The sequence below is a fragment of the Formica exsecta genome, unplaced genomic scaffold (genome assembly GCF_003651465.1).
Source record: "Formica exsecta isolate Colony F162 unplaced genomic scaffold, ASM365146v1 scaffold282, whole genome shotgun sequence".
Classification (NCBI taxonomy): Eukaryota; Metazoa; Arthropoda; class Insecta; order Hymenoptera; family Formicidae; genus Formica; species Formica exsecta.
This window is the reverse complement of record NW_021850084.1, coordinates 57,896-72,349: the sequence shown is the minus strand read 5'-3', so window position 1 is coordinate 72,349 and position 14,454 is coordinate 57,896. Positions and strand designations below refer to the sequence as shown.

General features: G+C 32.4%; 3 protein-coding genes across 10 annotated transcripts in view; 1 reads left to right on the top strand and 2 right to left on the bottom strand.

Moving 5' to 3' along the window:
• Positions 1-5,055, bottom strand: part of LOC115237251 (pumilio homolog 2-like) — a 92,441-nt gene extending 87,386 nt beyond the window's left edge. The window contains exons 1-5 of the mRNA XM_029810191.1: positions 4,637-5,055; positions 3,534-4,031; positions 2,530-2,751; positions 2,138-2,272; positions 1,932-2,045 (exon numbers count right to left, since the gene is read on the bottom strand). Of these exons, the coding sequence (XP_029666051.1) occupies positions 1,932-2,045; positions 2,138-2,272; positions 2,530-2,751; positions 3,534-3,629 (567 nt within the window). The 5' untranslated portion in view covers positions 3,630-4,031; positions 4,637-5,055. The remainder of the gene's footprint in view (positions 1-1,931; positions 2,046-2,137; positions 2,273-2,529; positions 2,752-3,533; positions 4,032-4,636) is intronic.
• Positions 5,056-6,263: 1,208 nt separating this feature from the next.
• Positions 6,264-11,231, top strand: LOC115237248 (alpha-(1,6)-fucosyltransferase). Of its 4 annotated transcripts, none has more exons than XM_029810184.1 (6): positions 6,264-6,813; positions 7,764-8,046; positions 8,165-8,338; positions 8,422-8,640; positions 8,763-8,844; positions 8,935-11,231. In XM_029810184.1, exons 2-6 carry the CDS (start codon positions 7,811-7,813, stop codon positions 9,994-9,996), a joined length of 1,773 nt encoding a protein of 590 aa, XP_029666044.1. In that variant the 5' UTR covers positions 6,264-6,813; positions 7,764-7,810; the 3' UTR covers positions 9,997-11,231. The 4 variants fall into 4 exon arrangements, with proteins under 4 accessions (XP_029666044.1, XP_029666045.1, XP_029666046.1 ...); XM_029810185.1 differs by lacking the exon at positions 6,264-6,813 and adding an exon at positions 6,858-7,193; XM_029810186.1 differs by lacking the exon at positions 6,264-6,813 and adding an exon at positions 6,858-7,234.
• A 617-nt stretch (positions 11,232-11,848) lies between these two features.
• LOC115237244 (retinoblastoma-like protein 1) overlaps positions 11,849-14,454 on the bottom strand; it is a 9,752-nt gene continuing 7,146 nt past the window's right edge. For all 5 annotated transcript variants that reach the window (XM_029810173.1, XM_029810174.1, XM_029810176.1 and 2 more), the window contains 2 exons: positions 14,118-14,454; positions 11,849-13,997 (listed from right to left, as the gene is read on the bottom strand). The exon at positions 14,118-14,454 is cut by the window's right edge and continues 3 nt beyond it. In XM_029810173.1, the coding sequence (XP_029666033.1) occupies positions 13,815-13,997; positions 14,118-14,454 (520 nt within the window). In that variant the 3' untranslated portion in view covers positions 11,849-13,814. The remainder of the gene's footprint in view (positions 13,998-14,117) is intronic.

Sequence of the window (14,454 nt, the reverse complement as noted above, 5' to 3'; positions counted from 1 at the left end):
TATATTAATATTAATATTAATTTTCATTACATACAAATATATACATGCAAATTTTCTAAGCAACTTTTGCTAAAAATTGAAAAGTTAAACAAATTTATCAGCGTTATTCAAAAAAAAATTAATGGTTACAATCTAAATAATATAAGTAATGTATTATTAATTATTTCTCTATCGATATAATTGGAACAAGATATTAATTACTATATTAATATCTAAATTTTAAATATCAATGTCCATCAGAGGTTGATCTTAAAATGTATTAAATTGCATCATCAGAATGTACAATGGCAATATATAAAGCCTTCTATCTCCCACCCCAAATCGCGTCAATATATGTCTTTTCACGCATCTATACAATGATGACGCTACTCGCGGTTTTATATTTTATACACGAAGCAAATAATACTGACGCGCCGAATAAAATATGAAATACCCGGTATATAACGGCAGGGGGATATCGAGGACGAATTTATTCATAGGCCAAGTCAGTAGTTTTGTTTCTCTCGCATTATCGGACAGAAAAGAGAAGAGTGTATATTTAGATTAGGTACCAGTTCTCTATTATTTAGTGAGATCTAGTACTATTGTTGCGTATCAAAAAAGATAATTATGTTGATCAATTGACACTGTAAAATGTCATAAAATCAATCAAAATAATTACGATATCAAAGTAAATATAACGATATAATATTTTCTATATAATAATGATTTATTTTTTAATGATTTTATTTAATAATCATTAAAACGTCATTATCATTTTTTATAATTGCTAGTTTTTCTATTATTGAAAAATGCTGCAATATCATAGTTAATTGATATTTATAAATCATTTTGATTGATCTTAACATATTTATGTCACTATCAAAGCAAATATGATGGATATTAAAGAAAGTAGGTTTGTTATAACGTGATCTCATCATTTCATAAATGTGCTATATAAATATTTATATTAAAGTAAATTACAGTAACAAGCGTTTTTGAAAGAAAACAATTATTTTAATTAAAAATGTATCTATAATTATCGTTAATTCTGTCATGTTTTTTTCACGAATTTAAAGTTAATTTTTCACAATAAAAACTTTTGCATCTTTTCAATTTTCAATATTGAATATAAAATATTAAAATAAATCTTTGATTAAAATTCTATTAATTCTGTTGATATAACAAAGAGAAGCTATTGAAAGAGAATTTTGATTATAATAAATAAATCTATATAATATTACATTCGTGTATATATATAAAGATTACTCAATATTAAAATTTATTAATCAGACAAACAATAAAATGCTACGCGCAGCTAATATCCATCATTTATGCCTCATAAAGTGCAGTAAAATAAGTGTTCATGAGCAATATCTGCCTACATTCTCCCCTCTTATATAATATATTTTCGTTTTTATTAAAAAATTTTGGGATATGTGCAATGAGAGTTATTAAAAATGACAAGTAAAAATTCATTTGTAGTCTGCCAAACAGTCAAGTTTTACTTTAACGTAGTTTATGTAAAAGTTCAGACAGATCCATGGTACAAAGTATATTATCAATCGCGAAAATTTGTTGAACTCTAGTCATATGCTTCAGTTAAAACATAAAGTAATATGTTAAAGGTAAAATTTGCATATGTAAATTAAAAGATGCTATAACAACTGCATACTACTTATACAATCATGATAAATGAATTTTTAATTCCAGATTCTTAATTGTATATTCATAATTTCTATTATATTATACACTGATAAGAGAAACAAAGAAGCTTTCTTAATATTCATGTAATATTGCATTCTGTATTATATATTAAATATGTTATCTCTCAGAGAGTGAGAAGTTAGCTACAGCATACAGTTTTTTACTAAGCAAGATGCATTTTCATATCCTGTACTCGAGAACCAATTGCATCCGATGCAACTTGTATCATATGTGAAAAGACTTACCTGTCCATTTCTGAATTGTTGCTGTTGCTGCTGTTGGTGATGAAAGAGCGCGACCTGTTGTTGAGTCATCTGATTGTTCAAGTAAACCAAATGTTCTGCACCAGGTGCTCCACTCTATAAAATAAACATAAAACATTTGTATGAATAATAGAAGATCATCTATTGCTGGATAAAGTATAATTGACATATTAATAATTATCTCTTACTTTTAATTGCATAGGATGTATCTCATATGGTACATTACTTAGATGTACATTATTCATAGTCAATCCAAGTTGCTGAGATTGACTCTGCTGAGGTACACCGAGCTTAGTCATAGAATATTTCCACTTCTCTTGATTCTGAAACAAATTATTTCAATTAAATAATTCGCTGATCACTACAAATATAATATTACTAATATTACTAACAATATTATTACTAATATTATAACAATAATATTACTAACAATATTTTTATTTTTTCTTTAGAAAAAAATATGCAGCAGATAATAAGTATTACATATATGAATTTGATGAACATAACACGTGCATAAATCATAATTATTATTAAATGATAAACTATTAATCAAACTGAATGAATATTTTATCATACATACATTATCGACAATAACATCATCCGCTAAAGCCCATGCTCTTGGAGCTTGTTTCGCTTGAAAAGTCGAAGATTGGGTACTAAATTCTGGTTCTGTAGGTCGTTGAAATACATAACCAACCATGGCATCGTCTTGAGTTCTATTCACCCCCATCTGATGTGTCTGACCAGGTTGAATTCGCATATTATCCCCACCAGCCATAACTTGTCCGCACTGTTCCGTATCCTAATACCAAGCCATATATATATATATATATAAATGATAGCTAGTATTATCATGGCATGCTTATAACATTATATATAATTACACAATCACAACTGCTTCATATATTTATAACCAAAATAATATTAATATTCAACAATCGTAATTGTTTCAGCAAAAGTTGATTATGTACATGATTTTACATCTATTTTTCTAGTTTTTAATATTAAGTATCACATATTTTAAAATATTTAAATTAAGTTTTAAATTATAAATCAAAGTTCAAAAATTAAAATTCAAAATTAAAATTCGTATTCAAATTATGTCCAGAGATCATTAAGATTATCACTATGTTTATCCTCTTTCGAGACTTCACAAATTCCCTTACTTTTCAGTCGCTTACAATTTAAATGCTATTAACAATTGAACATATACCGTAACACAAACATCATTTCTTCCTAATCCCGCATTATATACCTAAATTCACTTCATCACGCTCTCTCTCTCTCTGTACAAACATACAAGACCGAGTCAGCATCTCTATCGACACCTTAACCCACTCATGCTGACATTTGCAAACGCTCATATTCTCACTACCGTATCACGGCTGCTCGTCGAGGTTATGGCGGCCGATCTCGTGCGCCGCAATTAATCGTAGTCACGCTCGATTCGCAAGCCCCAGCGTCTGCATTGCTCAACAAGGAGCAATGGCAAGAGAAAAAAAAGAAAGAAAAAAAAAAAAAGAAAAAAAAAAGAAAAATAAAAAAAAAATAGAAAAAGAATTTGGAATAGGCGGACGCGTGTACCGTGGGTATGTGGCCGTTGGCGGAGGTGTGATGCAGCTGCATGGAGGATGCCGGTTCGCCTCCGGCGCCTCCGCTGCTCGCGCCGAGCCACTTCATGTCCTCGTGATGTCAGGTCGCGCCGCTGGTCCGGCCGAGCGTGCTGGGGAGATGGGTGATGGGCACCCTCGAGCCTCGTGAAGGTTAAACCCTCGTACGGTGAGGAGCCGGCGGCGCGTCTCTGGCAGAGATGCCGATGATGATGCCGCACGTTACGGCCGTTGCGCAAACATGTTTCGGTCACACTCGCTGATACTTAACGGCGGCACATCTTCGGGTTTCCACGACGACGACGACGATGATGATGATTACGGCAACGACGACGACGACGACGACGACGGTAACGGGGCGGCTTTTGTTGCTGGCTGTGACGATGGTGGTGGCGGCGACGATGATGATAGTAGCGATGACGGCAAGCGGCGCGTAGATATCAGTCTCGAGAAGACCGCAGCGTATATCGTGCTGCGAGCGAAAAGCAGATAATTACAGCAATGGCAGCTGTGTGCAGCTCCGGCGCGCTGCTGCCGGATTTTTGACAACACTGTGTATGCTCGGACACGAAGATAGAGAGAGAAAGAGGGGAAGAGAGAGAGAGAGAGAGAGAGAGAGAGAACACAAAGGAAACCGTCGTGAACGGTATTAGGCGCGCACGATGACCGCGAGGATCACTTGCTCTCGAGCTCTTATTCCGGCTAAAACGACGGCACCGAGCACGGATCCGACGTACGAACGAACTAACCGACGACACAACACCACGGCGGATACGCTCGAGAAAAGACGGAGGAAGGAAAGAAAGATGAAACAAGCGAGAAACGACAACTGCGTGCACGTCGGCGGCGAGAAAGGAGAGGGAGCGGGAGAACGGGAAGGATCGCAAATGAGAGAGAGAGAGAGGGAAAGATAGATGGAACAAGTGAGGGCGCGCACGCGAAAGAGAGAGAGAGAGAGAGATAGTGAAAGAAGGAAGGGGGAGGGAGACACGGAAAATCCACAAAACTCGTGGAAACTTGCATTTCCGTCATCCCCGATATTTGCTACGCGAGTTTGAGAATTTGAACGAAATTTACCTCGCCCTCGAACGAACGGCGTGAACGGCTTCTCGACGACTGTCTCCGACGTTCCGCAATCAACCGTCTTTCCGCCTGCGCTACCCTCTTTTTTTCTCCGTCTCCTCTCTCACTCTGTCTCTCTCTCTCTCTCTCTCTCTCTCCCTCTCGCGGTCTTCCTCCTGCCTTCGCGTCGCTCTCTCACGCACTCTCACGTATGTTCTCCGTCTTCGCGGCTCTCCCGCCTTCTTCTTCAGTCGGTCATTTCGTTAAAACTAAGGCTTAAAATACACTATTCACAGGTATGTACAGCCACGCGAGAGCCATAGACACACGACGTGCGTCCACCGGCGTGTACGCGTGTTTCGCGCGCAAGGATGCTGCGTGCGCGATTTTAGGGTAGTGGGAGGCGGGAAGAGGGGGAGGAAACGGCGCGGACGGTTAATGTGTCATATGTCATATACCTTGTCTCGCTTTATCTCGTTACCTCACGTTGTCGCGCGCCAATTTACGTCGCGTTCCCGGACTATGGAATCCAGTCGTTCGATATTCTTTCTTTCCGCGATTTACGTCGATAAAAACACGCTTATATTTTCTACGCATCGGCGTGAAATTTTGACGGATTAAAATTGGGAGAAAGAAACGTGACTTCGCGCGGACGCTTCGTAGCCGCGATGGAAATTCAATTTTTTATACAGATCGACAGAGACGGACGTGCAACGCCATCTGCCGTCGCGATTGTTTAACGTCGCGAGAAGAGATAAATGGCTGTTTATGGCGCGAAAATTTGAATGTCGCACAAACTAATATGTTATAACGATTCTAGTATCGAGGTATATCGAAGTCGTCGATGTAGCGCCAATTTCAGATGTAATTAACATGGAAATAAATTTCAAAATATTTTATGAGACATTAGGAACCCATATAATAAATTAATTTGCAATAATGTCTTTATTATATATAATTTTTTGATATTGGAATGAAATATTAAAATATCAACGATATTATAATGGAAAAGTCCTCTGACATATTATCGATTGTTTTTTGTTAAAATGTATTTTTCTAAAAATGTGTAACATATCATATATGTCGTATATGAGAGAATTAGACATCGGAAAATTAATAAAAATCGTTAATTAATATATTACATTGTAAAGCTAAATAATATCCAAATATTTATATAAAATAAACAAAAATGATGTAATCGATATAATGTCATAAAAGATTTCAAGTCAAGAAAAACACTTTATTCAACACGATATAAAAAAGCTTCTCGTACCTTATTTACAGTCTCGTAATTCCATTTTTCAAAGGATGAATACAAAACAATATCTACCTAATGAGCAGACAATATTTTTGAAAATGTTCTTAAAGATTTTTAAAAAACTTTTTATAAACTTTAAAATAATAGGTTAAATTCCCTTTTAATCATTAAAAAAATGTTTATATTAATATTTGCTATATCAAACGAATATTTTATATTTAAAATAAATAATTAATAAATATTAAATAAATATTATTTTTACAATCAATTTATACAACATACAATTAATCAACAATAAATATTAAAAATACATTTAAAAAATATTGTCTGTCCATTGGATACGAAAAATAAAAGCTCTTAACAAAAGTTAATACAAGTTAACAAAGTCCATGAATGAATTTATACCAATCGACGCAATCACGTTCGCTTTCATAACAAACTCGATTGAATGCACTGGTGAAGGCTTTCGTAAACATAAAATAAGATAAAAACAAAAAATGTATGCATAGCAAAAAAAAAATACGGCTGATGATCCATGAAATTCTCACCTTACATCCTCATATCGTTTAACAGAATTTACGTTGGACACTTGAAAACATTTTTACGCTATGCGTTTCATTAATTTATTATAAGACATTCTTCGATGTGCTCCGATGCGTACTATATATATAGTACAACCATCGAATTCGTTATCGCAACTGACATTGGTAACGCGTGGCAAGGTGGTGTTAGCTCTCCTCTATTAACCCGACTTGAGTATTCGTTCGAGTGCGGGATGGAACGAGTAATCAGTCCGAGAGTAAATAACAGTGCAGTGTCGGACGGAACGTGTCAATTCGAGCGTTCGTAACGGCGCGAGAGTGACAGATGACAGATGACAGATAAGCGTGTCGTCTCTCGTAAGTCAGCGGAGCGCGAGGCGAGTGGCCGACACGTAAGTGCGAAAAGCGGTTAAACCAGATTGTACGACACGCAAAAAAAAAAAAAAGAGAGAAAAAAAAGCAGAGTAATATCACTCGAGTTCCGGATGCTGATCGGATTGGCACGCATTGATAGTGATCATTATATTTATACAACGGAACGATCATCGGAGAAAGAGAGACGAAATTCCTTACCGTATCTAATTATCTACGATTAAACTCGCGGGGATTACGCGCAATTTTCGTATATAACGAAGTTATCATATTTTGCGTCGTTACATTCTCGTGTAACAATAATTGGCGAGTTATCACCTCATCGTTCGTGGCATGTTACATGCGTGCGTGTGTATACGCACTTCTCATGATTCGGAAAAGATAGAGAGATAATACAGAGGTTAGAGCAATCATGGAACGGTCGCGAATATAGAAACGGAAGTAATTAACGCCGTTTTATACTCTCTATGTTTTGCTTCATTCATCTGTAGGCGAGCACGTATCTATTTTTGAATTTTTCTATTATAGCTAGTAATAATTGAACTGTGACGGTGCTGCGTCCCTTATTAAATGGAAATCCAATAAGGAACAAAAAATGAGAGAAAGTGACAGTTATAGTTTTATGAGAGATAGTGATAGTTTTACCGAGATGTGTCAATAATACAGAAATATATCGGGATTTAAATCGTGTTTTTATATCTAAGATGTATTAAAAATTATTTTAATACATCTTAGATACAAAAACGCATTTTTGTATCATTATACACACTGATGTTCATATATCATATAAATTTCAAAATAAATTACAACTTAAATATATATAAAATTTGAGAATATGAGAGTTACTCTTGGAAATATTAGAAACTTTGTATATATATATATATATATTTAAGTATATAAGAGAGAAAGTATGTCTATATAAAGTATGTTTACTTTATTTAAATCTTATATTATTTTATTATATTTTCAGATATCGTAATGTTGTGACACATCACAAGCAAAAATACTTTATTCAAGATGCTAGCAATTTGTACCGGACGACCTGGTTGGCTAGGGAAGTTTGGAATAGCATTACTGGTCACATGGTTTTTGGTATTGATTCTATCCATCATTCATATATTTAAGTTGAATTCCTTGTCAAGCCGAGATGCTAGTACTGCCAATAAAGAGAATACGCAACGCCTAGCACAAATGGTTAACGACTTTGAAATTCTAAAGAGGCAAAACGATGCGTTAAAGAACTACATATTAGGGTATGTTTGCGCACGAGAATGTATGAAAAACATGGAAATATTCATCAACATTGAAATGTGAAATTTGAGACATGGAGCATTGCGATCTTTTCATTGTATAGGCTAACATAATTTCCAGAGAAGGACCAAAATCTATAAAAGGCGATCATTTAGGTTCCATACAAGATAAGGTCGGGAAAGCGTCAGCCTATTATGACCTGATAGAGCATCAAGATGGATTACAGCATGGTGTTCCTTCCTTAGAACACGAAGAACTGCGACGGCGATTGAGAAATGATATTCAGGAGACATGGTAAATATAATAATGGCTAACTGAAAAATGCAAATATGTTTAACATATTGTATAAAGGATTATCTACTTATTATATGTCACAGGTATTACATTAGCGCCGAATTAAACAAATTTAAAAAGCACATTGATGAATTTACATATGAACAGAGGGAGAAAGAGATACAAGATGTGCTGAAAAATGTATGGGAACACAAAAAGTCACTTATAACAAATATCGATAAATTAAAGAAAGTAGATGGTTATGATGAATGGCGGGAAAGGGAAGCAAAAGATTTATCTGATCTAGTTCAGAGAAGATTTAGGTACAACTTGTCATTACATAATATTGAAATATTTAATATGTCAAAGCAATCTTGCAAATCTAATCTAATCTAGCTATATATATCTTCTCAAATCTGATTGTACATTTGTATTTAATTTAAAGGTATCTACAAAATCCTGCCGATTGTAATAAAGCAAAGAAATTGATATGTAGTTTAAATAAAGGATGCGGTTTTGGCTGCCAAGTAAGAAAATTAAATTATAGTAATTATATTATATTTAATTAGACCCTTAAATGGGGCAAATAAAATAAGTACATGTTTTCTCATTTGCAGATTCATCACATCACATACTGCTTTCTAGTAGCTTATGGTACAGAGAGGACATTGATAATAAAATCTAAAGGATGGAGGTATCACAAAGATGGCTGGGAATCTGTATTCAAACCTTTCAGCGATACTTGCGTATCTACAACAGGTGTTTCACATTCCAATTGGCCTGGTGATCCTTCTAAACAAGTAATATCCCTGCCGATAGTAGACAATGTTTATCCAAAACCAAGGTACCAACCACCTAGTGTACCTGCCGACTTAGCGCCAAGATTAGAGAAGATTCATGGTCATCCTCTAGTTTGGTGGGTAGGACAGGTATTGAAATACTTGATGCGACCTCAGGATCACGTGAAACGAACATTAGAGAAGGCAAAAGAGAGACTTGGTTTTAAGAAACCTATTGTTGGTGTTCATGTACGTAGAACTGATAAAGTAGGTACGGAGGCAGCTTATCATGATATAGATGAATATATGACTAAAGTGGAACAGTATTTTGATGAACTTGAAACCAAGCCAGATGTAAAGAGGGTCTTTATAGCTAGCGATGATCCAAAAGTGATAACAACAGCTAGAAAACGTTATACAAATTACGAAATAATAGGTGATCCGAACATCGCTGAGACAGCGTCTGTAGCAAAGCGATATTCAGACACTTCGTTGCAAGGAATAATTATCGATATTCACCTTCTATCCGAATGCGATTATTTAGTGTGCACGTTCAGTTCTCAAGTGTGTCGTGTCGCGTATGAGTTAATGCAAACCTTCTATGTGGATGCATATGATAGATTTACATCCCTCGACGATATATATTACTACGGGGGACAAAATCCGCATCCCCACGTAGCTATTTTAGATCATAAACCGAGGAAGAACGGGGAGCTAGAATTGAAGATCGGAGACTTGATCGATGTTTTTGGTAATCATTGGGATGGTTTCTCCAAGGGGTACAACACTAGAACTAGCATGACAGGATTATTTCCTAGTTTCAAAGTTAAAAATCCCGTTGATGCTGTAGATTTTCCAAAATATTCAGATGTTCCTCTGGTGGAAGATAAAACCGATTAAAAAAATCAGAATAGCAAAGCTAATAATTCTCTCTATCTTCATAGAAAGAATTATTGGAGCATCAATGAATCATTATTTCTCTTCAACAATCAAATTTTTAAAATGTTAGCGAAGATAATATGGTACAATGTATATATTTTGCTACTTGTAAATGAAAATTCTAACGCTTGTAAATTCTTATAAAAATGTCCATGACTTATCAAATATAGGAATCTATTGTATATTGCATCACTTACATAATCAAGTTTGATTTTAAAAAGATTACAAGTATAATTTATATTAAAAAATGACATATAATAGAAGTTTTTAAAACATTTGTGATTTTTCACATATAACATCGTATAATAATAATTAGTTGATACTATGCAGATTTAATATGTTAAAGATTAATGTCACACTGCAAATATGTAGCAATATAGCATTTGTAAGATTTTGATATATTGTCATTGAAGTTACAAAGTGATTGTTAATTGAGAGATTTAATTAGAAAGAGGAATAATTATATACCGAATCATTATATTTTGAAATATAATGACTCACGAAATATTGTATTTCGATATTTTTAATAATTGATAAGCTGAATTTGTTCTGTATTATGTACATAACATAGATGTAATGAACTGAGAAAAGGATTTCTTATCGCGCGAATTGAAGCATCCGACATTTGTGCCAATATATCATTGTGAAGTATTGAGTTCGACGATTTTACTGGAAAAATACGTAAAAATATAGTCAGAAGTTTGTTTTCTCCTTTACTACGCGCTCATTATTCTTTGTAAATAAATTCGCGAGAATTTCGGGAGACATTGCTTCAGCAGTCAGTAACATATTTTAATGATCCTCGACTAATGACTCAATTCACAGCGTACAAATTGTATAATATATAATTTACATACTCATACTTGGACAGTTCTAAAACTTAATGTATTATGCATGATTTGTGTAAAGTATGTCCAAATACATACATTATATATATAAATATGCATAGTATGTCCATGTACATACATTGTATATATAAATATATATAGTATGTTCACAAACGTACTATATATATATACATATATATAATAAATACCCGCGCGCGAACATCGAGCTAGGCTTGAGGCCTATCTTAAATATATAGGAATTTTCTTTGTGTATATATACATATTGTAATATATTTTATACGCAAAATGCAAACGAGAATTGTTATTATAAGATTTGAATTTGATTTTGACTAATAAAGACTTAATTCATAAAAGATATTATGTGTTTGTGATTTCTTAATGTTAAGCAAAGCATGAATCGCGTTATTTTATATAGAACTAGATTATAAAATTTTATGTGTGTGTGCATATATTCCCCCTGCATAATATATTCTTATAATAAAATTTTAAGTATAAATAGTGTTCACTTTTTATAAAGAAGAAAATTACATTTTTTAAATAATATATCGCTGATTAATTTCTGCGTATGATTTTTATACATATAAAAGCTGTAATAGCAGGTCATTACATGTCAATATATATACATATAATATGTATAAAAGGTTTTTTTATACTACTTATAAGGAAAACTATGTCAGAAATAATTGTCATTAGTTGCATATACAAATCATAATAAAATAATAATAAAATAAAATCACAATAAAAAATAGTTTTATCTGTTCTTTCTTCTTAAAATCTTATTTTAAAAATACAATATATATATTTCGATTTGAAAGAAAAAAGACGAAGATCGTTGAACGAAGCAGCGTTTTCGTACATATTTTACTATGATCGATAAAAAAAATAAAACGCGATAATAACCAAAGTATGTAGGCGATACTGCTATATAGAATAATGCAAACAAAAATAAGCAACACATAATCATCTCATGCATAACGAATATTTATATTGAATTACATTAAAGTATCAGTATTCAATTTGCGATTAATATTCAATTATATTAAGCTCGAGTTACAAAGTTCTTTCAATGCAATAAATATGATAATTGTCTTTCTCATTCTTATTTTATAAGTTTCATTTTATACATTGTTCGATAATAAATGGCAAATTAATGAGATCATAGAGAATCGAATTTAGAAATACTTATACATCTACTTAAAGTTTTCTAACCTTTGATAAACTAAATTTCAAAAAATACAAATAATTTACATTTTGAGATACAAGATACGCTTGTGTGATAAATATAATTGTGATTTTAGGTCCAATTATTACATTGAATCTATGTTCTTCTCTTATAAAAAAAAAAGTAAATTTAATCAAATATCATCCAACACTGATATTTGTATTTACTGCGAGTATATACTTGTTGCTTTTCCCATGGTGAACTTAAATCTATTGTTAAAATAACTACTTCTACCAAGTATGGCTGCAAATATATTTTTATAAACCATGTATATGTTTTGATTGCAAAACAAAAAATAAAAACTTAATGATTTTACTGACGAGTCATAAAATACCCATTTGAGACAGTCAGAACAATTTCCAGTGTATGAAAGATATATATATCAAATGTTTCACAAATATTGACTAGGTTATACTTTTACAAGACATCATACAATCAACGAGTTTTAATTATAACAATCAAAAACAAAAGCTATTTATAATATATTTTTTTATTTAACTTATTTTACAAATTCAAAATATTTATGGGTATACGAGTTGTTCGACCACAACTGAATAATATTTTAATGGCAGATATTATAGCTCAAAAATAAAAAATTGATAATTATTTTAATGTTGAATTTTTAGCAATATAGTCTTTCAATCATAAGGGATAAAAAAATTTCTAAGAGATTAAGTTTCAAATATAAATATAAGTAATACAATATTATATTCTGTGAACTCCATGTAGAATTTTTATTTAATATTTAATTAACATAAATAACCAATATTAATAACAATAAAAAATAATTAATCAAATTTTTATTTAAGCAAAATAAATTTTGAATTTTTTTGATCTAGTCTAAAAAAGTCTATCATTAAAATATTTGTTGATGATAGTGAGCCAGCCCATATATCATAGTGTGAGTTATAATTTATTGTCACGATAATACTACTATTATATTCTTTTTGCAAATTTCCTATTTAATGTTCTTTCTCTTATTTAAACAATAATTTTTTATTTAAATTAACGTTATCCTGAAAAAGTGATTATTTTGATGATTATATAAAATCATTGGCTAATACTTCTATAGAATTACCGGTAATTTTATATACACTAATTATCACTATAACACATATGATAGATATGCAATTTTACTACATAAAGATAATTTTATGTAACAATCATGATCGAGAAGTAACAATAAACAAATTTAAAAAATCATGATGTTTGTGTTTTCAATTAATTCTAAAAGATTGTATGTTAATGATAACATATATAATCTATGGAAAGTGCAATTATGCACGTTTCGTAGTTGTAATCCCTTACACATTTTTATATTCCAGATTTCAGTGTATTATACGGCTTGAAAGACAGTTTGGTTCAGTAAATTACAAAATAAAAAGAAAAAAAGTCTACTCTGGTACAATAAAAGTCAACCCCAACAATACTGGAAATTGAATTCTGACTTTACACTAAATAAAATTACAAACATTACAGCATTCATATAATGTGAATGATATTTTATATTGAGTTCCAATTTGTTAGAATGACTATACCTGAGAAATAACATCTGACTCAAATTTATACTGCACAAGAGATTAAATCATCTGCCTTGTGTAGGTATGTTTCTTTGTTTTTAATAAGCCAATTCAAATGCAAATAAGCAAATCAAACAAGTTTTCGTCCTTGTAAGTTATGATTGACATTATTATTTTACCACATTGCGCTTATTGATTTTGCGTTCGTCGTTCTCCAATAATATTTTCTAATTTTCGCGCGACAAAGGTCGCGGTTTTTTTAGGAGATGTACCCTCTGTCATTTCTATATCCGTATCATCGGAAAGTAATCTCTTTCCTACGCTCTTTTTCGCATCTACAGATATCATCATCTTATTAATAGCTTCTAAATCCTGAAAAAGGAAAAACAAGAGATATATATATATAAAGATGAGAAAAGATCAAATTTTAGTATCTCAAAGATCTAGAAATTAAAGAGATAAAACTTGAATTTAGATCAAAATCAATTTTACCTTAGCAGGACTACGACTGAAGCAATAACTTAATTGTGGTGCCGGTGACGCACTAATAGCCCTCGGATTTAGGGTACGCGTCATAATACTATTGGTAACACGCCTCACTGGAGAGTTAGTAGACGCGTTTCCTTTCGGTAGAGGACTTAACGAGAGATTCGTGATATTATTACCGCGAGCTAATCCAAATTTATTCGCATATTCCTTGATTTGTGGCACATATACTTTATTGTAGAATCTGATTAAATCGCCTCGTTCCTCTCCGTCAAAGTTCTGTGATGTCCCAGCCATATTTGACGGAGTCGGCGGAGTTATATTCTCTACTAAAGTACCATTA